The sequence below is a fragment of the Dipodomys merriami genome, unplaced genomic scaffold (assembly GCF_024711535.1).
Source record: "Dipodomys merriami isolate MVZ:Mamm:240054 unplaced genomic scaffold, mDipMer1.0.p SCAF_34, whole genome shotgun sequence".
Taxonomy (NCBI): domain Eukaryota; kingdom Metazoa; phylum Chordata; class Mammalia; order Rodentia; family Heteromyidae; genus Dipodomys; species Dipodomys merriami.
This window is the reverse complement of record NW_027204937.1, coordinates 12,374,196-12,401,764: the sequence shown is the minus strand read 5'-3', so window position 1 is coordinate 12,401,764 and position 27,569 is coordinate 12,374,196. Positions and strand designations below refer to the sequence as shown.

Below are 27,569 nucleotides of genomic sequence, written 5' to 3'. Positions count from 1 at the left end.
AATTTTGTTCTCTGGGAGAAAAACCACCAAGAAGGGCTTCATGATGTTTGCCCAAAATTTATTTTATAAGAAAACTTTTTTGGTTAAAAAAAAAGAAAAGAATAAAGGTATGAAAGGAACTGAGACCTGGGAGCAGAGTGGTAAGCCCAAGAGGGAAGAGGCCTGGAAGTGAGCACTCCTACGCTGTCTAAAGCTTGGGTCCTTGCTTGAATAGGAAAAGCAGGAACCCTAGGGCAGGGGAGAGGATTGAAAGTGATGATGACTAACATCCTGGCCCAGGGTTCCCAGGATATTGAATAAGGGGCTCAAAGGCTCTAAACCCAAGTGCGGGAATGCCTCTACAGGGCCCCATCAAGGCATCCAGGACCTCAGTGCAAGGGAAGATGGAAAAAAGACAAAAGGTGACAGATAGAGAACAATAGGTGGTTGGGGATTCTGGGCAGCCCATGCCTCAGCTCCTGCAAGCTGGTGGTACTGAGCATGGTTCTATGAGGTATGGGCCCCATCACATGGTGCTGACGTAATCTGCAAAGGCCTGGGATGAGTCCCATGAGTCGCTAACCACGTGGCAGGTGGCCCGGAGCCGCCGGATCGCTTCCCTGGCTGTGACTGCATCCTGATCCAGCCAGTTCTGGAAAAGGCGCAGGTGACCAAAGGCTCCACGGCCCCAGCGCTCCAGCCGCTTGGCAAATTCCAGAAGCCCATCTGGCTTGATACAATTAGAACTGGTAGGAGTGAGATAAATTATTAGATATACAAGTAGCAACTTACTCTTTTTTTTTTTTTCTTGGGTTCCGGTTGTGGGGCCTGAACTCTGGGTCTAGGCACTGTCCCTCAGCTCTTCAGCTCAAGGCTAGCGCTCTACTACTTGAGCCACAGCTCTACTTCCGGCTTTTTTCTTTTTGCTTATGTGGTGCTGAGGAATCGAATCCAGGGCCTCATGCATGCAAGGCAAACGCTCTACCACTGAGCCATCTTCCCAGCCCCGCAACTTATTCTTAAGTATATCCCTATAGTCCCATCCCTTGTCCACCTTCCCTTCACCCCCATCCTCCCAATGTACCTGATGTCCAACTGACAGAGAGAAGAGGAAGAATCTTCTGAGAAGACATCTGCCAGGGCCAGCAGACCAGCATTCCCTGGAGAGAAGGGGAGAAGTGTCCATTACCTTCCCTCAAGAAACAATGGTATCTTAACCCAACTCTGACTGAGAAGAAGCCCTCCTCGGTCCCGGAGCCCCAGTTCACTATATTCCAGCCCTCATATCCAAAGGAGAGGTCTTTACCCACTAAGCTTCTATGTCAAAGGCCTGGCTCCTTCCCTCTTCCCTCCCCAGGGTCTGGCCCCCACCCAGTCGGTTCCCTGGCAGCCGAAGGCCTTTCAGTGTGGAGTTGCCCTTCATAGCAGCCACCATCTCAGGCAGGAATTGGGCTGGGCGCTTCTCAAACAGACGACAGAAGGAGAAGGTAATCTCTGTCAAGAGAAATAAGAGTAAACACCAATGGCTGCCTTAGGACTGCTGTTACTCCTCTACCCTAGGAAACCCAAAGAAGGTATATGAACATTTTGTAGAGGCCCAGAAGACAGGAAGAATCTGTTCAAGATGAACTACAGAATTCAAATAAGGAAGCCAGGCTCTGGTGGCTCAAACCTGTAATCCTAGCTACTCAGGAGGTTGAGATCTGAGAATCGCAGTTCAGAGCCAGCTGGGGCAGGAACACTGGTGAGACTCTTTTTTTTGGGTCCGGTCGTGGGGCCTGAACTCTGGGCCTGGGCGCTGTCCCTCAGCTCTTCAGCTCAAGGCTAGCGTTCTACCACTTGAGCCACAGCACCACTTCTGGCTTTTTTCTTTTTGCTTATGTGGTGCTGAGGAATTGAACCCAGGGCCTCATGCATGCAAGGCAAGCACTCTACCACTGAGCCACCTTCCCAGCCCCACTCCAATTAACCACCAAAAAACCGGAAGTGACGCTGTGGCTCAAACTGGTAGAGTACTAGCTTTGAGCAAAAGTGTTCAGGGGAGCCGGGTGCCAGTGGCTCACGCCTATAACCTATCTACTCAGGAGGCTGAGATCTGAGGATCATGGTTCAAAGCCAGCCCAGGCAGGAAAGGCTGTGAGACTTATTTCCAATAAACCACTAGAAAACTGGAAGTGGTGCTGTGGCTCATGCGGTAGACCTCTTGCCTTGAGCTGAAGAGCACAGGAACAGTGCCCAAGCCCAGAGTTCAAGCCCCATAACCGACAAAAACAAACGAACAAAACAGACAAAAGTGTTCAGGGACAACTCCCAAGCCTTGAATTCAAACCCCATTACCGAAAAAGAAGTTCAAATGAGGAATTGTGCCGAAATGCTCACTGGAAAGTAGATTCTATAGACAATTTCCATTCATTTCCCATAACCAGACCCATGCTGCATCCTAGAAGAAAAGACTTGTGGCTCAAATAGCAGAACTTACTCTCACAGGGAGAAAAGATTTTAGTTGACCCATCCTCAACCTCTAATGCTTTGCCCCATGCAAAGGTGGGGATTAGAGTGAATTTTCTGAGGGGAAACAAGATCACTGAGTTGTCCACCCCCCACCCCCCACCCCCCGTCATGGGGCTTGAACTCTGGGCCTGGGCACTGTCCCTGAGCTCTTCAGCTCAAGGCTAGTGTTCTACCACTTGAGCCGCGGTGCCACTTCTGGGTTTTCTGGTGGTTTATTGTAGGTAAGAGTCTCACGGACTTTGTTGCCCAAGCTGGCTTTTAACCGCGATCCTCAGATCTCAGCCTCCTGAGTAGCTAGGATTATAAACTTGAGCTACCAGCGCCCAGCTACTGAGGTCTTTTTTTTTTTTTTTTTTTGGTCATGGGGCCTGAACTCTGGGCCTGGGTGCTATCCCTGAGCTCTTTAACCCAAGGTTAGTGTTCTACCACTTGAGCCACAGCACCACTTCTGCCTTTCTTCTGCTTATTGGATGCTGAGGAATCAAATCCAGGGCCTCATGCATGCAAGGCAAGCACTCTACCACTGAGCTACCTTCCCAGCCTCAGGTCTTATCTTTTGTAGCTGATACAAGGACCAAGAAAAGCACAGTGGTTTGCTCACTTAGTGGCAGAGCCACAATGAGGACCCAGGAATGCCAAGATTCTAGATTGGGAATTTACCTTGAAGAGTCAGATTCTGTAGCAAAAAGAGCACCTCACTCTGACAGTCAGCCAAGTTCATGTCATGAAAGCTCAGCCTCTTCAGGGCTAGGTTGTACTCTGAAAAGAAAGTAGATGACCCTTAGCTCTCCCCCCTAAAGGAATGCTAGGTCCACATGTACCCTTTACCTAGGTCCTTACCTTTGAGTGTCTGCAACACAAGCCCAAAATCCTGGGGGGAAGCAAAGGTGGCACTATCCAGAGACAGCTGCTGCAGAGAACCTGAGGCCTTCAGAACAGAGCAGAGCAGAGGGGCTGGCTGCGCTCCTCGTGGAAATCCCATCTCCAGCTGTTCTAGGCAGTTCTCTGAATAGGGAGAAAATCTTGTAGCTAGCTATCTCTACTCACCCCATAACAGGTTCCATCCTTTCAGGGGTACACTTAGAAAATCATTTAAAGAGTTGGGGATGTAGCTCAGTGGTATAATGCTTTCATGGCATATTTAAGGCCCTGGGTCCAATACCTAGCCCCACCAAAAAAGAAAAAATTAGTTCTTAAGAGCTTAAGACATAATTAAATCTAACAGGGTGTACATAGTGCCGGGATATAAGAAGTAGGATATAGGGGGCTGGGAAGGTGGCTCAGTGGTAGAGTGCTTGCCTTGTATGCATGAGGCCCTGGGTTTGATTCCTCAGCACCACATAAACAGAAAAAGCTGGAAGTGGTGCTGTGGCTCAAGTGGTAGAGTGCTGGCCTTGAGCTGAAATGCTGAGGGACAGCATGCAGGCCGAGTTCAGGCCCCACAACCGACCAAAACAAAAAAAAAAAGGATATAGGGACATGTACCAAGTACTGAATCTAGTCGTGTGTGTGTGTGTGTGTGTGTCTGTGTGTGTGTGTCTGTGTGTGTCTGTGTGTGTGTGTGTGTGTGTCTGTGTCTGTGTGTCTGTGCCACAGCTCTACTGGCTTTTTGTTGGTTAATTGAAGATAAGAGTCTCAGAGACTTTTCCTGCATGGGCTGGCTTTTAATAGTGATCCTCAGAACTCAGACTAAATAGCTAGGATTACAGGCCTGAGTTACTGGCATTGGCTTTATCTTGTTCTTTATCTTGAATGATGCCCCAAGTTTCAGCCCCAGTTCTGTTCTTGATTTAGACCCTTTTTCTGGAGACTAAGCTGCCGTGGCTACTCTATTGAGTTGGCAGTTTGTTCAGTCCAAGATTATTCTAAAGAATGACAGTCTGTGGGGTTGGGAAGGTGGCTCAGTGGTAGAGCACTTGCCTTGCATGCATGAGGCACTGGGTTCTATTCCTCAGTGCCACATAAGCAAAAAGAAAAAAGCCAGAAGTGGCGCTGTGGCTCAAGTGGTAGAGTGCTAGCCTTGAGCTGAAGAGCTGAAGGACAGCGCCCAGGCCCAGAGTTTAGGCCCTACAACCGGACCCCAAAAAATAAAAAGAATGACAGTCTAAAGGGGGAGCATAATACAGATAAGCCATGAATGAGAAGTAGTCCCCCACTTTTTCCACAACTGTATTATGGAACGTGTATGTGTACACAGTGCTTTCATCACCTGGTATCTCCTCATCCCCAATTATGTGGCTAGGGGACCCAGCATTCCCTGGCACAGCAGGGTTGTCTCTCTGGCTCGGATGGTCAACACGAATAGAGAGGACCCGCAGCAGGGGCAGGGCTCGCACAATGGCACGTGTCAGTTCCAGGATGGGCAGTGGTGAGAACAGGTCGCTGAGATGGAGGGCACGGAGACGGCATCCAACTTGGCCTGATAGGGCCCGCAGGCTGTCTAGCAGGCGGAAGATGTTAGAGCCCAAGCCTATGGTAAACAAGAGTTTAAGTCAGTCATATGTGAGTTTCAGTAGGGCTAACATTGAAAAAGAACTTCAAATATTTGTATTGACTACTATTAAGTCAAGCTTTGGATTGACTTTTTTTTTTTTTAATGATTTGCCTTCTTAGTCATCTATCTTGCTTTTTCCGAGGTAACCAGCAAACTGATGCCTACTATACTGGGCTATGCCCTCAGGAAGCATCAGTCAAAGCACAGCTATAGGACATGGCAGGGCAGCGTGCGATTAGTAGCAGAATGCTAGGCTCAGATAGCAGTTCTGTTTAATTTCCTAAATAGGCAGGGACTTGAAGGAAGTATTACATACTAGAGGGTGGGATAATAGAGCCACTATTGTAGAAAGTCCCGAAAGCTAGTCTAAAGAGCTTAATTTCATAGGCATTGGAGAGCAGCTGTTAAATGGAGAGCATGATGACAATTCAGTAGGGAAAGCTTTACAAGAATCAGTGGGTGGGAATGAGTTAGAAGAGAACCATTTTTAGGCCGGGGATGTGGTTCACTTAATAGAGTTTTTGTCTAGTATGCATACCAGTGCTGGGGTTTGACTCCCAGTTCAGAAGAAAAACTAAAATGGATCTGGGAAGGTTGTGGTAATTATTTATTGCCACAGGTAAATCTTTCCCTGGGTTATATAGGCATGAATTCACTCAAAAATTATAGTGTCTCCTAAATATGTACATATATTTCTCAATATAGTCTAATAAAATGTGGAACTGGGCTGGGAAGGTGGCTCAGTGGTAGAGTGTTTGCCTTACATGCACGAGGCCCTGGGTTTGATTCCTCAGCACCACATAAGCAGAAAAAGCTGGAAGTGGCACTGTGGCTCAAGTGGTAGAGTGCTAACCCTTAAGCTGAAGAGCTGAGGGACAGCCCCCAGGCTCAGAGTTCAAGCCCCATGACCAACAACAAAAAAACAAAAGCAAAAAAAAAAGCTGAAGAACAGTGCCTAGGCCCCCAGTTCAAACCTAAGGACTGCATCCCCAACCCCCAAATGTAGAATAGGAAGTACAGGTGTAGCCCAAATAGCTAAAGTGCCAGCCTTGAACAAAAATGCCCAGTGTGAGTTTAAGCTCCAGTACCAACACACACACACACACACACTTCCTAAAAAGTGGAATTAAAAATGTGATTGGAAGCCAGGCGCTGGTGGCTGGTGGCTATAATCCTAACTACTCAGGAGGCTGAGATTTGAGGATCTTGGTTCAAAGCCAGCCCAGGCAGCAAAGTCCATGAAACTCTTATCTCCAATAAACCATCAGAAAACCGAAGTGGCGCTGTGGCTCAAGTGGTAGAACGCTAGCTAGCCTTGAGCTAAAGAACTGAGGGACAGCGCCCAGGCCCAAGCCCCACAACTGCCAAAAAAGAAAAAAGAAAAAAAAAAGTGGTTGGAGCCGGTTGCCAGTGGCTAGTGCCTATAATCCTCGCTACTCAGGAGGATAAGACCTGCGGATCGAGGTTCAAGGCCAGCCCAAACAGGAAAGTCCATGAGACTCATCTCCAATTAACCACCAGAAAATGGGAAGTGGTGCTATCGCTCAAGTGGTAGAGCACTAGCTTTGAGCTGAAGAGCTGAGGGACAGCACCCAGGCCCAGAGTTCAAGCCCCATGACACCCCCCCCCCCAAAAAAAAAAAAGAAAAAAAAAAGGATAGGAATCAAGGAAGCAGAGTAGAATAGAATTATAAAAATGGGCACTTAACATAAAGTCTGACTTAGTAAAGTCCTTCCAGTTGGATCCTAAAGAATATTAAGGAGGGGGCTGGGAAGGTGGCTCAGTGGTAGAGCGCTTGCCTTGCATGCATGAGGCCCTGGGTTCAATTCCTCAGCACCACATAAGCAGAGAAAAAAAAGCCAGCAGTGGTGCTGTGGCTCAAGTGGTAGAGCTCTAGCCTTGAGCTGAAGAGCTGAAGGACAGCGCCCAGGCCCAGAGTTCAGGCCCCACAACCGGACCCCCCCAAAAAAAACAACAACAAAGAATATTAAGGAGGCCAGGTGCCTGTAGCTCCTGCCTATAATCTTAGCTACTCAGGAGGCTGAGACCTGAGGATTGAGGTTCAAAGCCAGCCTGGGCAGAAGCATCCGTGAGACTCTTATCTCCAGTTAACCACCAGAAAACTGAAAATGGTCCTGTGGCTTGAGTAGTAGAGCGCTTGCTTTGATAGCACCTAGGCCCAGAGTTCAAGCCCCATGACCAACAACAACAACATTATCTATCTATCTATCTACCTACCTACCTACCTACCTATCTATGAGATAGCCTAGAAGTTATATACAGAGGACTAGAGTAGAAAGTGACAGTTCAAAATTGAAAAAAAAAAAATATTCCTGGTGTATGAAGGGCAAAGTGATAATAGGATGGAAGAGACATTTAAGGTAACATACAGAAGTGAACAGGAAGCCAGGCGCTGGTGGCTCATGCCTGTAATCCTAGCTATTCAGGAGGCTGAGATCTGAGGATTGAAGTTCAAAGCCAGCCCAGGCAGGAAAGCCTGTGAAACTTTTTTTTTTGGGTCGGTTGTGAGGCTTGAACTCTGGGCTTGGGCGCTGTCCTTGCACTCTTCAGCTCAAGGCGAGCGCTCTACCGCTGGAGCCACAGCACCACTTCTGATTTTTAAGTGGTTTGTTGGAGATAAAAGTCTTATGGACTTTCCTGCCTGGGCTGGCTCTGAACCTCGATCCTCAGATCCCAGCCTCCTGAGTAGCTAGGCATGAGCCACCAATGCCTGGCGGCTTGTGAGACTTTTTTTTTTTTTTTTTTGGTGTCTGGTCGTGGGGCCTGAACTCTGCATGCAAGGCATGCACTCTACCACTAAGCCACCTTCCCAGCCCTTGTGAGACTCTTAACTCCAATTAACCACCAGAAAAAGCTGTAAGTGGCACTGTGACACAAGTGGTAGAGTGGGTCGTCTTGAGCTGAAGAGTTCAGGGGCAGCACCCAGGCCCAGAGTTCAAGCCCCATAACAGAAAAAAAAAAAAAGTGAACAGGAATGAAAGTGTCATGGCTGGGTGTGGTAGTGCATATAAGAGGGCTGCAAATTAGATCTAGAATCTATAGCACGATCTTAAGATAGGGTGAAGGAAGCAACAGGAGGAATTTTGAATGACATTTGTGTTTGAAAGAGTATGTGTGCTGCAATGCAGACAAAGGAGTACTGGTGAGGAGAAATGGTAGTCTGAATTAAAGATGTGGAAATAAAAATAATGATTTAGGGGCTGGGAAGGTGGCTCAGTGGTAGAGCGCTTGCCTTGCATGCCTGAGGCCCTGGGTTTGATTCCTCAACACCACATAAGCAAAAAGAAAAAAGCTGGAAGTGGCGCTGTGGCTCAAGTGGTAGAGCGCTCATCTTGAGCTGAAGAGCTGAGGGATAGCGCCCAGGCCCAGAGTTCAGGCCCCACAACTGTACCCAAAATAAATAAATAAATAAATAAAATAATGATTTGGCTAGGAATGTGGCTTAGTGGTAGAGTGTTTGCCTAGCATGCATGAAGCTGAGTTCGACTCCTCAGTACCACATAAACAGAAAAAGCCAGAAGCGGCCCTGTGGCTTAAGTGGTAGAGTGCTAGCTTTGAGTAAAAGAAGCTCAGGAACTGAGCTTTGAGTTAAAGTGCCAGGACTGGCAAAAACAAACAAACAAAACTGGATTTGAGTTAAGACAGGACATGACAATCAAATGCATTTGGAGGAGAGACAATTATATGAGTTCAAGGAGATTCTGGGTTGCATGGGGTGATATCTAATAACCTGCTGGATAAAATGGAGTCTAAGGTTTGGGATAATGTTATAGAATGGGCCATCTTTAGCATAGCTGGCCACTGAAGCTACAAGAATGGATAATATATCCAGAAAGAGTATGTAAACTGGAAGAAACAGAAGGTAGAAACATAATGTTCAGAGGGAGAAGAGTCCAATTTCTAGTTCTCACAGGAATAGGTAAAGTATGCACTGTATCTAGTAACATGGACTTTGGAGGCCTAAGTCCCTCTATAGGGGTGAGCATGGAGAGGCTGAAGTGTGGCTATGGAGGTGGGGCAGATGAATTATGTTTATGAAGAACAGGAGAGAGGGCTGGGAAGTTGGCTCAGTGGTAGAGCGCTTGCCTTGCATGCCTGAGACCCTGGGTTTAATTCCTCAGCACCACATAAGCAAAAAGAAAAAACCCAGAAGTGGTGCTGTGGCTCAAGTGGTAGAGTGCTAGCCTTGAGCTGAAGAGCTGAGGGACAGCGCCCAGGCCCAGAGTTCAGGCCCACGACCAGACCCCCCCCCAAAAAAAAAAAAGAACAGGAGAGAAGGGATAGAGGGAGGTGGTGTTTTTGACCTGTCTTAATGTTTAAATTATGAAGGAAAAAGTGGGAAGAAGGAAAGCAGTGTCAATGTTTTAAAAGTATGGATTTTTAACTAGGTGCCAGTGGTCTATAATTGATGATTGCTGCCCAGGAGGCTGAGATCTGAGGATCATAGTCTGAAGCCAGTCCAGGCAGGAAAGCCTAGGAAACTTTATCTCCAATTAAGCACCACACACACAAAGTACAGATTTTGGAGTGGTTATATGAGTTTGAATCCAGGCTCTACAGTGTATCCTAGGGCAAGTCACTTGACCACTTGATTATTGTAGAATTAGTATAGACTACTTAAAATGTCTGATACCCTCATAAGTATGCAAAATTATCACTTCCATAAGATAGGAGGAGGCATGGATCAAGCGCACAGGGAAAACAGCCTAGGTGATCCCATCCATTGTTAAGAAAAAGAATGATGTAGACATAGAGTTTATTGGCTGAAGGAATTTTCTTTTTTGCAGGAGGTGAAGCCATCTGGTGAGAAAGCAAAAAAAGGGGGTTGGAACTGGCAGAATAGGAATGGGAGCTGATGTTGAAAACAGGTCTTATGGGGTTGACTATAAATGAATAGTAGGCACCATTTGCATTAGCTGTGTGATTTTTCTCTAGCAGTGCTTAGCAACCTAAGCTGATTGCTTCATTTAGCTGAGCATAAGCAGGTGGGAAAGAACTGAAGCCTGCCTTGGCAATTTGATGCTCTTACTTTGGGGCCTTGTAGGGACAGCTGATTTGATGTGGCTCACTTGTCATCTTGTTTCCTATATCCATCCACCTGATAAATCTTTTTAGTACCACACTGGGGCTTGAACCGAGGGCTTCTCACTCTTGCTTAGCTTTTTCCACTCAAAGCTGGCAGTCTACCACTTAAGCCACATCTCCACTTCTGGCATTTTATTAGTTAACTGTAGATAAGAGTCTTGCAGAGTTTTCTACCATGCTGGCTTTGAACCTAGATCTTCAGATCTCAGCCTCCTGAGTAGCCAGGGTTACAGGTGTGTGTGTGTGTGTGTGTGTGTGTGTGTGTGTGTGTGTGTGCGCACGCGCGCGCGCGCGCGCGTGTGTGTGTGTGTGTGTGTACATTCCCAGGTTCCTGATCAGACCCCCAATTCCTCCCTCAGAATTAGACACACAGTTTTGTTGGGAGGTCCAAGCCCAGCCCTCCCCTCAAGGTGCTCACCATTGTAGGAGAGCGTAAGGCTCTCTAGAGACACCCAGGAGCTCAGCAGATGGCATAGTGTCAGAGCTGCCTCTGTGGAAAGAGGAACTGTGAATAGCTCCAAGGTGGAGATGCTTCGGAATCGTTGGGAGGCTTCCAGTGTTGGAAGCCCCAGGCAACTAGGATCTGATCCATCCAAAGCTCCGCAGGCCACCTCCCCGATCTCCATCTCTTCACCATCCTCCTTCTCGCCGGCCACAATAAAAACAAAGTCATATAGGTCTTCAGACTCTGCACCAGACCCTTGTCGGGTACGAGCACCCTTCTTCCCTGCAGCTCGTTTGAAGCGCTTTAAGGGCTTGGGCTGTGGAGCTGAGTTAGCTGGAGCCCGTTTAGATGAGGATGTGGAAGAGGAGGCAGAGGCAGAAGAGGTGGCAGCTGGAGCAGAGGATGGCCGCTTGGTACCAGATGCCTCCTGAGAGGTGGCTGGAGGGTGCAGCTCCCTCTTAGGATCTGTCCCACCTGCTGCCAGGCTCTCCTGTGTGCTTCGGCGTGTTACGCGAGGGGCAGGTGCAGCCCTGGGCATCTGCTTGACTTCACTCTTCCGCCGAGTGGCCATCAGGGCTGCAGCACACCGCTCAGCAGCATCCCTGCGAGGCCTACGTGAACCCAGCAAGAGAGATCCTTCATCTCGCGATGGGGCCCGACCTCGGGAGGCCTCTCCACAGAGGCGGCAGGGCAGGTTAGCAGGGCCTGGTTGCCAAAACCCAGCACTCATAGTGAGGATAAGGATGAAAAGGGCTGACTCAGGCACAGGCCAAGAGTATAGGGACACTTGGCTGACAGCCCCATGATGAATGAGCTGGTGCAACAGCTGCCGAAGTGACTGCTGAGCAGCCACATCAGAAAACAGCAGGTGGCGAAACTTAAGGGTGTGCAGGCAGCTGGCCAGGGTCTCCAGAACCCTTCGATTGGGCTCAGCCACCAGCTCTGTTGCACCCTGCAGCATGTTGCAGATAGTGAGCTGCCGGACATGACGGGAGCTATGCAGAAGAGGCGAGAAGCGCTGGTCACAGAGACGCCTGTCAGAAGACACATCAATGGTCCCACGTAGAACATGGGAAAAAAAGGCCTCCATAAACTTGGCCCGCCAACAGGTCACACTCTGAAAGCAGAGAACATGCCAGAAAGCTATGACACCAAGTACTACCTGGAAACATCCCAATTTCCTTCCAACTGTAAACTACAGAGCCAGGCAATTTTCTAAACATTTTCTACAAATTATTCTAGTCTTCGCATCTTTGATGTATTACTGTTAGCCCGATTTTTACATGTAAGAAAATAGGCACATAAGCTGAAGAATAGAAGGAATGTTTTACATTTTGGCGTCCCTTTTTGTAGGGCAGTTGTACAATGGTGCTTATCTGACAAACATGGCATGAAGTCCATGAATATCATGTGTGAAACTATTTTAGTGGTTTCTAAAATGCTTCTTTTCTTTTTTTGATGGTGCTGGGGACCAAGCGAGAGCCTCACATGCTAGATACTAGTGCTACATACCACTAAGCCACACATATAGGTCAGTTTTTATTTTAAGTCTTTGGTGTTCTCACTAGGTACTGATGGCCCACATCTGTAACCTTAGCCTCTCAGGAGGCTGAGGTTTGAGGACAGAGGAGGCAGATAATTCAAGACACTACTCTCCAGTTAGCTAGCAAAAATGCCAAAAGAGATATGGCTTAAGTAGTAGAGCACCAACTATGGAGGAGGAGGAAGCCAAGTAAAGTATGAAGCTCTGAGTTCAAACCCCAGCATTAACATACAAACTCAAAAGTCCTTGATGTTCTCAATCTTTTTTTTTTTTCATTTGAAATAAAGGCGGCACAAAGAGGTTATCACTAGTGTTATTACATGGGTAAGTGGTAATCAACATTTGAGCCCAGGAAATCTGTTTCTCAGGATGGCTCCTTTTAATTCTTCCATATTTTATTATAGAATGTGTTCTCAACTTTCAATTTCTAGCACCACCAGCTTTCTTCAACCCTTTATGACTGAACGTATCTACTTCATTTGTTTGTGTGTGCATGTGTGCTTGCCAGTATTGGGGCTTGAACTCAGGGCCTCTCTTGCTTGGCTTTTTTTCTGGTGGTTAACTGGAAATAAGAATCTCTCGGGCCAGGCGCCGGTGGCTCACACCTGTAATCCTAACCACTCAGGAGGCTGAGATCTGAGGATCATGGAACTAAGCCAGCTCGGGCAGGAAAGTCCATGAGACTCTTTTTTTTTTTTTTTTTTTTTTGTCGGTCGTGGGGCTTGAACTCTGGGCCTGGGCGCTGTCCCTCAGCTCTTCAGCTCAAGGCGAGCGCTCTACCACTTGAGCTACAGCGCCACTTCCGGTTTTCTGGTGGTTTATTGGAGATAGGAGTCTCATGGTCTTTCTTGCCCGGGCTGGCTTTGAACCGCGATCCTCAGATCTCAGCCTCCTGAGTAGCTAGGATTACAGGCGTGAGCCACCAGCGCCCGGCTTCTTTTTTTTTTTTTTAATTTAATTTTATTTGTGAACATACTGTACAGAGGAGTTACAATTACATGGGCAGGATAATGCGTACATTTCTTACCAAGCATTGCAGCCCATGAGACTCTTATCTCCAATAAACAACTAGAAAACCGGAAGTGGCACTGTAGCTCAAATGGTAGAGCGCTAGCCTTGAGCTGAAGAGCTGAGGGGCAGCACTCAGGCCCAGAGTTCAAGCCCCATGACTGACCAGAAAAAAAAAAAAAAGAATCTCATGGATGCCGGGGGCTGGTGGCTCACGTCTATAATCCTAGCTACTCAGGAGGCTGAGATCTGAGGATAGTGATTCAAAGCCAGACGGCAGAAAAGACCATGAGACTCTTCAATAAACCACTCAGAAAACCGGAAGTGGTGCTGTGGCTCAAGTAGTAGAGCACTAGCCTTGAGCTGAAGAGCTGAGGGACAGCGCTCAGGCCTAGAGTTCAAGCTCCATGACGGACAAGAACAAAACAAAACAAAAAGAATCTTACAGACTTTCCTGCCTGGGCTGGCTTTGAACTGCAATCCTCAGATCTTAGCCTCCTGAGCAGCTAGGATTACAGGTGTGCATCACCAGCACCAGCACCAGGCTCCAAGGTATATTTGATCTCTCTGGTGAACAGGCACTCAGCTTGCTATGGACATCTTCTGTAGATACCTACTTTATAGCAATGTTGTGAAAATCAAATGAGAGTGCAGGTTAAAGGTCTTTGAAGCAGCCAAGTGCCAGTGCTCACATCTGTAATCCTAGCTACTCAGGAGGCTAAGATCTGAGAATTGCAGTTTAAAGCCAGCCCCAGCAGGAAAGTCTGTGAGACTCTCATCTCCAATAAACCACCAGAAAACCGCAAGTGGCGCTGTGGCTCAAGTGGTAGAGCGCTCACCTTAAGCCGAAGAGCTCAGGGACAGTGCCTGGGCCCTGAGTTCAAGCCTCACAACCAACCAAAAAAAAAAGTTTCTGAAGCAAAGGCAGAAGTGGCCTAAGATTACTAAAGTTACAGTCCTTCTCTGTGCTCTGTCTCCATTTTTTCATCCCAGAGTCACACTCAATTTCTATCTGGCATTCTTAGGGGACAGCCCTCCAGTATCTTCAGGCAAAAGTGTATTTCCTTTGCCCTAGCTTTTTCCCTAGTCTGTACCTACTATGGTAATAATTGGGAATAATTTCTTCATGCTTGAGCTGCCTGCAAGTCAGCAACAGAGAAGGGCTTTGCTCACCAGCAGCAGGACATTAGGAGAGCAGGAAAAATATATAGCTGGCAACCAGATCTCTGCTGCATTTGTTGTTTGCCAGTGTTGGGCATTAAACATAAAATGCTAAATATGCTATACTCCCAATCCCCTGCTCAGCTTTGAATGGAGGTAGAGGATATTCTTGAGTACTTCAGGTTCTACCTCACTAGCACTCTTCCTACAGAGCTTCTGGGCCACAAAAAAAAATTTTTTTCCCCTTGCTGGGTGGGAGGGAGCAGTAGTGAGGCTGAATGCAGGGCCTTGAGTTCTCCCTTGGCTTTTGTTCATGATTGGTGCTCTGCTATCACTTGGAGCCACGCTTTCCCCTTTCAGCCTTTTTTTTTTTTTTAGCTGAAAGAGCTCTGCCTAGGTGGGCTTTGAACCTTAATCCTCAGATCTCAGCCTTCCAAGAAGCTAAGATTATAAGTGGGAGCCACTGGCATTTAGCCTTTTTTTTTTTTTTTCTTTTTTTATGGTCTTCTTTTGCACGCAGGCTGGCCTCAGACTATGATCCTTCCGCTTCAGCCTTTTGAGTGCCAAGATTATGGGCATGGTGGTGCACTATCACACCCAGGTTGAGTCCTGACAAACATTTGCAGATTAACTCTAGCAAGGTTTCAACTTCCCAACTGAGACAGATAGATGTAAGGCTGTTTTCTGCATGAGGCATGAAGGTCAGATAGCTAAGTACTAAACATTTCTAGACATGTTAATGGTTGCAGACAATAGGAAAGAATATTTGAGGATGGAATACCCTGGACATGTGCTAACTGCAGTAAGCAGCATGTTCAAAAATAAGTACTCCAGAGCCAAACTACTTCAACTTTAATCCTGGTGCTGCTACACACTAACTGCAACCTTAGACAGTTATTTTACCTCTTCCCTCCCTCCCCCCCTCCAGTTGTGGGGCTTGAACTCTGGGCTTGGGTGCTGTCCCTGTGCTTTTTTTTTTTTTGGTTTTTTTTTGGGGGGGTCCAATCGTGGGCCTGAACTCTGGGTCTGGGCACTGTTCCTCAGCTCTTCAGCTCAAGGCTAGCACTCTACCACTTGAGCCACAGTGCCACTTCCGGCTTTTTTCTTTTTGCTTATGTGGTGCTGGGGAATCGAACTCAGGGCCTCAGGCATGCAAGGCAAGCGCTCTACCACTGAGCCACCTTTCCAGCCCCTGTCCCTGTGCTCTTTAGCTCAAGGCCAGTGCTCTACCGCTTGAGCCACAGCACCACTTCTGGTTTCCTAGTGGTTTTATTGGAGATAAGAGTCTCATGGATTTTTCTGCCTAGGCTGGCTTTAAACTGTGATCATCAGATCTCAGCCTCCTCAGTAGCTAGGATTACAGGTGTGAGCCACCGGTGCCCTGCTATTTTACCTCTTTCTTGTCAGTTTCATTTCTAGAGGGAAGGAGGTAACTATACTAACATAACAGGACTGAGTAAATGTGTAAAGTTAGTTGTCACACTTATCTTAATGGCTTATGAGTTAATGCACAGGCAAACAGCAACTCACTGCATTTTAGTCTATGGCCAATCTTTGGAACAATCTATGCTAAAAGCAGGAAAACACCTGGGAAATCTGGTGTAAGTCACTCATTTTGTGGACTATGAGACAGGCAATGCAAAATTCTTTTGCATGAGGGTAAGGGAAATGAGGCACTGCCAATGAGATGATGTGACATCTGCCTACTAACATAATCTTTGGCCTACATCAATGGGCTGGCAGCTTCAGGGACTGACAGGTGAGAAGGAATTGTGCATATAGACTAGGAAGGACTCAATATTTTTCCTGTACTCAGTTAAGAGTCAGTAAATGTTCACAAACTATAATGTCCATTTTTGCTTTTCTGGTAATAGAATTATTTGGGGGAATGAAGCAAACCAAAGTAATTTGTAAACCAACTGTGTAATACCTATATATGTGTGTGTATTATGTATATATGTTTGAACATTCAGACAATTCTTTTTTTGTTGTTGTTGTTGGTAGTGGGGCATGAACTCTGGGCTTGAGCATGATCCCTGCTCTCTACAGCTCAAGCCAAGTACTCTACCACTTGAGCCACAGCGCCACTTCCAGTTTTCTGGTGGCTAATTGGAGATAAGAGCCTCACAGACTTTCCTGCCTGGGCTGGCTTTGAACATTGATCCTCAGATCTCAGCCTCCAGAGTAGCAAAGATTACAAGTGTGAGCCACTGGTGCCCAGCCACTCAAACAATTCTGAATGCTTTCAAATGCTGAGGTGTTTTTTTTTTTTGGCCAGTCCTGGGGCTTGAACTCAGGGCCTGGGCATTGTCCCTGAGCTTCTTTTGCTCAAGGGTAGCAGCACTCTACCACTTGAGCCACAGCTCCACTTCTGGCTTTTTCTGTTTATGTTGTATTGAGGAATTGAACCCAGGGCTTCATGCTCGCTAAGCAAGAACTCTACCACTAAAGTCACATTCCCAGCGCCTGCTGAGTTTTGTTGCTGTTGTTTGAAACATTATACCACCATGTATTTAAATGTTTATTTGGTTAAAGTCTCCCTTATGTAACTCAAGCTGACCTGAACTTACAGTGTAGCTCAGATAGGCCTGAAACTTGATTTTTTTTGGGGGGGTCGTCGTGGGGCCTGACCTCTGGGCCTGGACGCTGTCCCTCAGGTCTTCAGCTCAAGGCTAGCGCTCTACCACTAGAGCCACAGCACAACTTCTGGCTTTTTTCTTTTTGCTTATGTGGTGCTGAGGAATCGAACCCAGGGCCTCATGCATGTAAGGCAAGCGCTCTACCACTGAGCCACCTTCCCAGCCCCAGGCCTGAAACTTGAAAACCTTTTGCCCTCGTGCAGGAATTAGAAGTGTGTACTACTGTGCATGTTATTTATTTATATTTTTTATGGAAAGCTACATTTCTGGGTTTTTGGTGTTTAATTGGGAGATGAGATGGGAGTGTTATGCCATAATAAAAATGACTTTGTTATTATTTTGAAAATATAGGTGTAACAATAATTAGTAAACTAATCTATTAGTAAACTAATTTATTCACTTATTGTTATGTAGGGGTTCAAACCCAATGAACCACACTCTCTGCCATGCTCTGCCAATGAACCAAATTCTCACAGTCCTATTATTGAGTATTTAAATTGTTTCTAGACTTTTTATTTCTTTGGGGAGTGGTACTGGCATTTCAACTTAGAACTTTATCCTTGTTAGGCAGGTAAGACTACCTCTTGAGACATACTCTCAGCCCTCTGCTTCAGTTATTTTTCAGACAGGATCTTGTGTGTGTGTGTGTGTGTATGTGAGTCCTGGGGCTTGAACTCAGGACATAGGTACTACTCTTGAGCTTTTCTTTTTCTTTCTCAAGGGTAGTGCTCTACCACTTTAGCCACAGCTCCACTTCCAGCTTTTTGGTGGCTAATTAGAATGAGTCTCACATACTTTTCTGCCAGGCCAGCTTTGAACCACAATCCTCTGATCTCAGCCGCTCCTGAGTGTTAGCTACCAGCACCTGGCTTAGATAGGAACGTATGTTTTGCCTCAGTCAGCCTTAGACCAGATCTTCCTATGGCCTCTCTTTGTTCCTAGGATAACAGGTTTGTACTACCATACTATGCTTATTGGTTGAGATGGGGGGTGGAGGGGTCTCACTAACTTTTTCTTCAGGCTGGCCTTAATTCTCCTGATTGTAGACTCCTCTTATAATTGTTAAGTCTTCAAGATAGGAGACTGTGTTTGGACTTCTGATAGCTAAGATATTATCTAGTTTGTGGTAATTTTTTTTTTTTTGGTCGGTTGTGGGGCTTGAACTCTGGGCTTGGGCGCTGTCCCTGTGCTCTTCAGCTCAAGGCGAACGCTCTACCACTTGAGCCACAGCGCCACTTCCAGGTTTCTAGTGGTTTACTGGAGATAAGAGTCTCACAGACTTTCCTGCCTGGGCTGGCTTTGAACCGTCATCCTCAGATCTCAGCCTCCGGAGTAGCTAGGATTACAGGCATGAGTCACTGGTGCCCGGCTTGTGGTAATTTTTTACAAATATTTATTAGACTAAATCTGTCCTGTCAATGTGGAGCAAAAAAAGAAATTCTGCAATTCTGAGTTCCTTGTACAACAGACTGTGTCAAGTCGTTGTCCAGATTATTTGAATAATGGGAAGCTTAATTATGGAATTAGCTTATTATGGAATTAGCTTATTTCATCAACGATAATCTTAAGAGTTTAAAATTTTTGCATTTAGATTCTCAAAAATATATCTTCCTTTAGCTTTCACCCCACTCCTTCTTCATGTGACAATCATTCAAGTATTTCAAGATGGTTCATGTTTCCCAAGTTGTCTTTTTTCAGGAATAATATCTCATCTTCCAAATGTGACTCACATGATGTTGCTTTGACTTCTTTTTCCATAATCCAGGGATAGATAGACTGACCATTGCCAAACTTGGGAAGATTACTGTTCCTATTGTCCTTCAGCCTATGTTATATTTATATTAATTCATATAACTCAGGGGACAGTCATTATGAGTAGCTTCAGCACATTGTTGAATAAACCCCTTTTATCTTTTTATATAAATTGCTGCTAAGCCAGACCCTTCTATCTCCTACTCCAAAGCCTTGCAGTTAGAATTTTTGGAACTGGTGAAAAAGATGGTTCGGTTAATTTCTTTCTTTCTTTTTTTTGTCGGTGGGACTTAAACTCAGGGCCTGGTGCTGTTCCTGGGCTCTTTCACTCAAGGCTAGTGCTCTAACACTTTGAGCCACAGCTCCACTTCTGGTTTTCTGGTAGTTAACTGGAGATAACAGTCTCACAGACTTTCTTGCCCGGGCTGGCTTTGAATCGCAATCCTCAGATCTCAGATTCCTGAGCAGCTAGGATGACAGGTGTGAGCCACCAGTGCCTGGCTTGGTTCTGTTAATTTCATTTTGTTAGATTAAGCATTGCATCAACTCTACCAAGTATTCCATGAATCCTGGCTCTTCCATCCACTGGGATCATATGCTTCTCTGTTTTGTGTCCTATTCAAACATGATGAACAAGCAAGTGAATGACAAACACCCACAACCTTCTGACAAGCCATCTGAGCCCCGCTCCCCAATCCATCCCATCTCTGCCCCAACACTTTACCACTTGCCAGCTTATGTATGTGTGCTATTTCTCATTTACCTGTGCAGGCTTAGGCTACAGTTCTACCTGGCATCTTAACTTACTTCCAAACTGGAAGGTCTAGTCTTCATCAGTTCATCCCATAGTCGGCGCCAAATAGCCTGGGTAGAGAGACCTGAAGGAAAAAATATGAAATATCATACTTGGCAGTTTGCTGGCCACCATGAGTGAAGTATATCAGGCTTTCATGTTGTCTTCTGTAGATCTGAATGTCAGCATAGTAGATTTTAGCTGTGGAATCTTGGGTAAGTTATTTATCTATACTTGAAATTCTTCATTTGTAATATATACCTAATAACAGCTGTTTTATAAGTTGGTAAAAGGATTAAATAAGTAAATGATTTTCTCAGGGTAAAGTATCTAGGACAACACTTGGCACATTAGGGCTAGATAAATACTCGCTGTTAACACATGTATCCAAAGAAGGGAGGCAGCTTGGTGAAAGAAAAAATAAGGGAGTCAGTTGTAGGTTCTACTGGCTTTGCTATTAATTGTATCACTTTTATCAGAACAGTAGGGATCATATACTTGCTTTGTATTTCACACTGTAGGGAGTTGTATAAGAAAGCAGGTTTAAGCTAGGTGCCGGTGGCTCATGCCTGTAATCCTAGCTACCCAAGAGGCTGAGATCTGAGGATTGCAGTTTGAAGCCAGCCCAGGCAGGAAAGGCTGTGAGATTCTTTTTTTTTTTTTTGGGTCCGGGCGTGGGGCCTGAACTCTGGGCCTGGGTGCTATACCTCAGCTCTTCAACTCAAGGCTAGCGCTCTACCACTTAAGCCACAATGCCACTTCCGGCTTTTTTCTTTTTGCTTATGTGGTGCTGAGGAATCGAACCCAGGGCCTCAGGCATGCAAGGCAAGCGCCCTACCACTGAGCCATCTTCCCAGTCCCGGCTGTGAGATTCTTATCTTCAATTAACCACCAGAAAAAGTTGGAACTGGAGCTATGGCTCAAGTGGTTAGCTGTGAGCAAAAAGGAGTTTACGGGACAGTGCCCAGGCACAGAATTCGAGCCCTAGGACTAGGGGCGGAGGGCGGCTAAAGGGAGAAAGTATGAGGTTACTTTCTTTCTCTTATGAGTACAATATATCTTGGTCAATGTTATAAGCCTTCCATTGTTCTCCCCCACATCCATCCATGCCCTCAAGTAATGTTACTTTTTGAAAAGCATAAAGTTCTGTGTGGGTATCACTTATAATAGTTACCTGAAAAATATCACTGTGTTTTTTTTATAATCACTAAGAAAGAGGCAGAAAGATACTTACCTTTCTTGAGGGCAGTTTCCTCAATTCTCTCCAAGTAATATATATTGAGCAGAGGTAAGATGCTTTGAAGTATTGGGCCTGGGAGGGCTACAAAAACAAACAAACAGCAAGTTTACTTTTCCACTTTCCCAGAGTTCCAAGCATTATTTATTCTATTGGAAATGAAAATAGAAGGGTAGAGGCTGGGAAGTTGGCTCAGTTGGTAGAGTGCTTGCCTTGCATGCATGAGGCCCTGGGTTTGATTCCTCAGCACCACATAAGCAAAAAGAAAAAAGCCAGAAGTGGCGCTGTGGCTCAAGTGGTAGAGCGCTAGCCTTGAGCTGAAGAGCTGAGGGACAGCACCCAGGCCGAGTTCAGGCCCCATGCCCGGACCCAAAAAAAAGAAAGAAAGAAAGAAAGAAAGAAAATAGTAGGGTAACCATCACATTTGACAAATGAAACCCAGAACAGCTAGCTTAGGTCTCTTCTAAACTCTTGTCCATTTACATTAGCACTCAGTTACATGTGGAATTTCAGGAGCAAGGATAAAATAACAAAACAAGCTGTTCCTAAACAAGTGGCAGTGTTCAATTCACAATCACATTGAATGAACTGTTCTGTATTTAAAAGGTCCGACCAAATATGTGTCTTCTTCATAATCTGGGCTAACATAAGCTTCTTACTTTGCCTCCTATACTTCAGCTATACTAAGCTATTTTTTCCGTGTATATGCTGCTTTTTGCCTCTGCTGCTGTTCTATCCAACAAGAATGTCCTTGTGGGGCTGGGAAGGTGTCTCAATGGTAGACTGCTTGCCTTGCATGCATGAGGCCCTGGGTTTGATTCTTCAGCACCACATAAGCAGAAAAAGCCAGAAGTGGCGCTGTGGCTCAAGTGATAGAGTACTAGCCTTGAGCTGAAGAGCTCAGGGACAGCTCCTAGGCCCAGAGTTCAGGCCCTACAATCGACAAAAAAGAAAAAAAAAGAAAAAAAAAAGAAGAATGTCCTTGTACCTTCAGCATATTAGTACTCAACTTTCAATCATCATAAGCCATTTAATTAAACCTTTCCTGAATCCCTTTCCACTCTTTCAGATTGAGCACTTCCATTTTTTGAGCCACCACTATATCCTGAACATAGCGTTTCTTAAAATGAACAGTAATAATTAGGCCAGTAGCTTGCATCTATAAAGTTGCAGCTACTTGGGAGGATAGAGGTTCAAGGAAGCTCTTCAAATTTTTTGTTCAAGGCAAAAAGTTAACAGGTCTTATCACAACCAACAAGGTATAGCATGATGTTTTGTGCAACACGTGCAAGGAGGATCAAGGTCCCAGCTGGTAAGGAGAAAAGCATGAGGCTTTATCTGAAAAATAAAGGAAAAAGGGCTGAGGGCTTGGTTTAAGTGGGAAAGCAGTAGATAAAATATATATACTCTGAATTCACTATATCTTTTTTTTAACTTATTTCTTTTTTTTTTATTGTAAAGATACTATACAGAGGGTTACAGTTACATGAGTGAGGTAATGAGTACACTTCCTCTTGAACATTGTTACCCCCTCCATTGTTTTCCCCCTACCATCCCCTCCCTCCCTACCTTCCCCGAGGTTCTTTTTTTTTTTTTTTTTTTTGTGATTAAGTGATTACTTAATTTCTGGAATTTCACAGTATTGTGGAATAATGATGCTCATTTAAAGTCACAAGATCATTCTAACTTTCCTGGAGCAAATTGTCTATCACAGTCTGTAACATATAACGGTGTTCACATGTTATATACCATACATTGAATTCACTATATCTTAAAACCAGATTTGGTCAACCTCTGTAGTTCTGAAAGGGATTACAATAGACTAAAGGACTGAACAAATCTAGGTGAAATCCTGATTATTATTATTATTTTGTCAGTGATGGGACTTGAGCCTGGGTGTTTGTCCCGCAGCTCTTCAGCTCAAGGCGAGTGCTCTACCATTTGAGCCACAAAACCATTTCCAGTTTTCTAGTGGTTAAATGGAGATAAGAGTGTCATGGACTTTCCTGCCCAGGCTGTCTTTGAACCGCTATCCTCAGGTATAAGCATCCTGAGTAGCTAGGATTATAGGCATGAGCGATCAGCACCTGGCTGAAATGTGAATTCTTTTTTTTTTGGTCTTGTCAGTCGTGGGACCTGACCTCTGGGCCTGGGCACTATCCCTCAACTCTTCAGCTCAAGGCTAGTGCTCTACCAGTTGAGCCACAGTGCCACTTCTGGCCTTTTCTGCTTATGTGGTGCTGAGGAATCGAACCCAGGGCCTCATGCATGCAAGGCAAGCGCTCTACCACTGAGCCAACTTCCCAGCCCTGAAGAGTGAAGTCTTGAACTAATTATTTAACCTCTTTAGTCTGTTTCCTTCATTTTAAAATGGAGACATAAATTAATACCTTATGATACTGTCGTGAAAATTGAAAATTGAATATCTTGCTCATAATCTGTTTAAGCCAATGCCTGGCCACAATAAAATCACTAAATATTAACTATTATATTTATTCTGCCAATACATATTTGGTCAGACCTTTTTGATACTGAATGATTATGACTGTGAACTGATTCACTTACAAACAGCTTGTTTTGTGGGGTTTTCTTGTTTCTGACAGAATAAACATCAAGTATAAGTTTTTGGAGTGTACCAAAACTTCCATTGTATGGTCCTTTTTTTTTTTTTTTTTTAATAATTGGTGATGGTACTGGGGCTTGAACCCAGGGCCAGGGTGCTCTCCCTTAGCCCTTTTTTCCTTTTTCTTTCTTTCATGCACAGGGCCTAGGGTCTGTCTTTTAGTATTTTTGTTCAAGACTGGGCTCTAGCACTTGAGCCACAGCTCCCCATCTGTACTTTTGCTAGTTAATTGGAGATGAGTGTCATGGACTTTCCTGCTGAAGCTACCTTCAAACCACAACCCTCAGATTGTAGCCACTGGTGCATGGTTTCCACAATCTATTTTTATCTTTTATTTATTTATTTTTTGGGTCCGGTCGTGGGGCCTGAACTCTGGGCCTGGGCGCTGTCCCTCAGCTCTTCAGCTCAAGGCTAGCACTCTACCACTTGAGCCACATCGCCACTTCTGGCTTTTTTCTTTTTGCTTATGTGGTGTTGAGGAATCGAACCCAGGGCCTCAGGCATGCAAGGCAAGCGCTCTACCACTGAGCCACCTTCCCAGCCCTACTTTTATCTTTACTAATGGAATAAATGTTCCATCAGTACAATTCTTTCAATAAGTAGTGAAGATACCTGTTGAATGAAAGTAATAATTCCCTATGGCATTATGGCAATGTAGGCTATCTCATCTATCATCTAGAGTAATTGCTTTCTTCACCTCTGATTCTCCTAACAACTCTGAATTCTCTCTTGGTGATGATATTTCCCTCCTCAAAACCCTTCAAAGGTTTTCTATTACATTCAAGATAAAATTTAAATTTTACATCCTGATATTTGAAGTATAATTTACTTTATTCTGCTGGAGACTTCTCATAATATTCTCTCCCTCTCCATTTCCTTACACAAATTATTTATTAGTCTTCTACCTCCTGGAAGTTGTTCCTACAGAATACCATTTTTAGCCATCTTACTAGACCCTTCTAAAAAGGCCTTTTTTTTTTTTTTTTTTTTTTGGTGCTGGTCCTGGGGCTTGAACTCATGGCCTTGTTCTCCTTGCTTGGCTTTTTCTTTTCTTTTTCTTTTTTCTTTTTTGCCAGTAATGGGGCCTGAGCTCTGAGCCTGGGCACTGTCCCCCAGAACTTCAGCTCAAGGCTAGAGCTCTACCTCTTGAGCCACAGTGCAACTTCTGGCTTTTTCTGCTTATGTGGTGCTGAGGAACTGAACCGAGGGCCTCATGCATGCAAGGCAAGCACTCTACCACTGAGCCACCTTCCCAGTCCCTTGCTTGGCTTTTTCTCCTCAAAGCTGGCACTCTATCACTTGAGCCACACTTCTATTTCTAGCTTTTTGCTGATTAATTGGAGAAAAGAGTCTCAAGGACTTTTATGGGTAGGTTGGCTTAAAATATCTTTCCTCAGATGTCAGCTTCCTGAGCAGCTAGGATTATAGGTATGAGCTACCTAAGCTCAGCTTAAAAAGCCTTACTTGATTCTGCTTTTTCTGTGTGACTGTTTTCCTGGTCTAGGCCTACAGGGTTTTTCTTCCTAGTCTCCTTTTATCCTGACTGAGGACTCAGCCAGGAATAATGGTAGAGGAATGGACTATAGGCATAAATAGAGGAGGAGAATAAAAGAGATTAATAAACGGTTGATTATTCTGCTGAGAAGAGGTAACACAGGAAGAATTTCCTTCAGGGCCTTACTCCTTTCCCTCCAATCTGCTACACTTAGTTTGGTTGTCTCCTCTCACAGTCCCAGGACTCCTTGCCTCCTCTTACACACAAACTATGTTCTTTGTTTCTCCATTTTTCTGAAACAAGTTCTTCTCTGTTTCTTTCCAGCCTATACCTTTCTTTCCTGCTTTCTCTTACAGAGTTAGGGCTCTTCTCTTCTAGTTAGGATTGGCATCTCAAAAGCTTTAGGCTACTACAGCCATATCTTCTCTGTCTTCTACATTCCCAGGAAGCTCAGCTCCAGAGCCTTTCCTCCCATTCCCCATAGGTCAGCCTGACCCTTCTCTTCCTAGCTGTGAGGCAAAGGGCTTTTAGATCTGATCTCCATATACAGCCTGAGAAGTTCTAATGTTCTCTTTTCTCACTACATGAAGGCACTTAGGCCTCCTCAGTACTGGTGGCCCTCTACCACTACCAAAGGCTCCTGGATTAGTCCAGGCCTTAAAGGCCTTGGGGCTTATTCTGGAGCCTTAACGCTCCAAAACCACCTCCTCATGGTGTACCATTCCCTCCCCCCACTGGTCAAGTGTGCTTACATACATGTCTTCACTCCAGACCCGACCAAGCAAGGCCTTCCTCCAGGCAGATTCCTTCCCCCATTCCAGCTGAGGCCTCCTGCAGGAACACCCTCCCCCGCAAACTCCAAGGCCAAGGCCAGGAGCCTCCTCTCCGGCCACCTCCCTCCTTTCTCAGCTTCTCCCACAGCCTGGACTATGATGTCCTCCCTCAACTTCACCCTAGCTCTGCACCCCACCCCCATCATGCCCAGCAGTCTATCAAGCCACGGGTCTTCCCTGTCCCCCAAGCAGTCCGGCCTGCTTTCTCCTTTCAAAAATTTACAGTGTCAGTCCTTCACATTGTGGGCCCGTTTCCCTCATCAGTTGCCAGACTATCTCGTAGTATCCACCCTGCTGGCGGGCCTTCCTGGGCCCATTTGGCAGTAGGCCTCCCTGCCTCTGTAACCCACCCGATGAACTCGGGTCCAGCAGCCCAACTACTTGCTTCCCCCTTCGCAGTCCCTCTAGCGCCTCAGGCCGCCTGCCCTGGCTGATCAGCCCCAATTGCCCATCCACCAAGGTCCAGCCCTCCCTTGACGGCCGCACTCAGGCCTGGGGCCTCCGTCCACTCGCTTTCGGACCAAGGCCTCTCTGCAAGGCCTCTTCCCCTCGATGCACCCCTTAACACTCCCGCCCCTCAGTCTGAGACCCTCGGGCCATCGCCTGGCCAGGGGTCCTCGTCGGCCCTTCCCACCAGCCCGTTGCTTCAGCCTTCCTGGCTTGCTGAACAGCTCCCAGCCCTTCCACTAGCTCTCCGCCTTCCTCCCGCTCCGGCCCGTCCGAGCGGATGGCCCCGTGGACCCTGGCGCTCCCCGCTCTGCAGGTAGCTCCGCCGCTCGGTGGGTTCGGCAGCCACCAAGGCCCCGATCACCCGTGCGCTCCGGTCAGCTCTGGTCCGTAAAGCAGGCCGCGGCGCCCGGAGCCTCTCGGCCCGTCCCCCAGCCCCGCTCCATCGCTCCAGAGACCTCGGTCCCACCCCGCCCATCGGCTGGGCCCCCGGCCCGGAGTCTCAACAGCCCGGGTGTGTCCAGCAGACCTCGGAGGCCCCGACCGTCGGTCAGTTTAGGTGGCCCCAGGCCTGGTCTCCTAATCGCACCGCAGAGCCTGCCAATCTCGGCCCCTGGCCCGGGACAGCCTGGGCGGCGGGGCCAGCCCTGCCCGTCGGTTCGACATCTGAGACTGCCCGGTTCGGTCCGGCCCGGCTGATTGTCAGCTCGGTGCCCGCAGCTCGGGCCTGCCAGTCCGGCCTCTGTCGCCCGGGCCCTGCCTACTTTGCCCTGAATCCGGCGCCCTGGCCTCGCCCCCCGCGCCCCCCAGCCAAGCCGCGGTGCTGGTCCACTTGCTCGTTTGCTCTCGGTCTCTGTCCAGCCCTGTCAGTCATGGAATTCGTGCTCCGACCCAACAATCTGGCTTGGAGTGCCTGGGGCCGGGCCTTGCCCCGGGCCTCTCGGCCTCGCCCCCCGCGCCCCCTGGCCGCTGGGCCGCCCCCGCTCGTTGTCAGAGGTAGCCCCTCACCCCGCGACTTACCCCACACCCCGCTCTCCAGAACCCCCATATGGGCGCTCACCGCCCGCCCGCACAGCTCGAACAGGGCGGGGGGAGCGCTAGGGCCCGAGGCCGAGCTCTTCGCTGGCGCCGCCTCCCGGGACGTGGCCTCCATGGTCGTTGCCGCCGCTACCTCACAGAACCAGCAACTCCGGGCGCGCCAGGCCTCGGGCGCCGCCATCTTGGGGAGGTGCGCGAGCCCGAGAGTGACACTCATAGGCCGCCATCTTGAAAAGGTCAGCAGTTAGGACGGTTCCATCAGCGATATAGGTAAGACTGGAAACTTCGGCGAGAGGACTGCCGGACAAATTAGCATGATCTTCCGTAGTCCCGGGAGTTGCCATGAGAAACAATCATTTCCGTCCGTGTGTGTGGGCTTAGAGCAGATAAGTAGGTATTTCTTGGCGAAGCTCTCGCTGGGGCCGACGCCGCCCCCCCCTCCCCTCTGCTCCGGGGAGATAGTAC

At 46.9% G+C, this 27,569-nt stretch overlaps 1 protein-coding gene across 4 annotated transcripts; it reads right to left on the bottom strand.

Moving 5' to 3' along the window:
* Nucleotides 1-41: 41 nt before the first annotated feature.
* Nucleotides 42-27,300, bottom strand: Lrrc41 (leucine rich repeat containing 41). Of its 4 annotated transcripts, none has more exons than XM_069987323.1 (10): nt 27,087-27,300; nt 20,666-20,752; nt 19,446-19,516; nt 10,509-11,652; nt 4,700-4,960; nt 3,331-3,495; nt 3,151-3,249; nt 1,351-1,473; nt 1,064-1,139; nt 42-725 (listed from the first exon to the last, which is right to left on the bottom strand). In XM_069987323.1, exons 1-10 carry the CDS (start codon nt 27,283-27,285, stop codon nt 506-508), a joined length of 2,445 nt encoding a protein of 814 aa, XP_069843424.1. In that variant the 5' UTR covers nt 27,286-27,300; the 3' UTR covers nt 42-505. The 4 variants fall into 4 exon arrangements, with proteins under 4 accessions (XP_069843424.1, XP_069843425.1, XP_069843428.1 ...); XM_069987324.1 differs by lacking the exon at nt 27,087-27,300 and adding an exon at nt 25,543-26,281; XM_069987327.1 differs by lacking the exon at nt 27,087-27,300 and adding an exon at nt 25,539-25,601.
* Nucleotides 27,301-27,569: the final 269 nt, after the last annotated feature.

Excerpts from the sequence above, each read along its gene's own strand:
- Lrrc41 (XM_069987324.1), bottom strand. The coding sequence starts at position 25,765 with ATGATGGGGGTGGGGTGCAGAGCTAGGGTGAAGTTGAGGGAGGACATC. Across the intron at positions 20,753-25,542 it reads CGGGTCTGGAGTGAAGACAT|CCCTCCCAGGCCCAATACTT; the intron begins GTATGTAAGCAC and ends TTGTTTTTGTAG. Across the intron at positions 3,496-4,699 it reads TGGGGATGAGGAGATACCAG|AGAACTGCCTAGAACAGCTG; the intron begins GTGATGAAAGCA and ends CTCCCTATTCAG.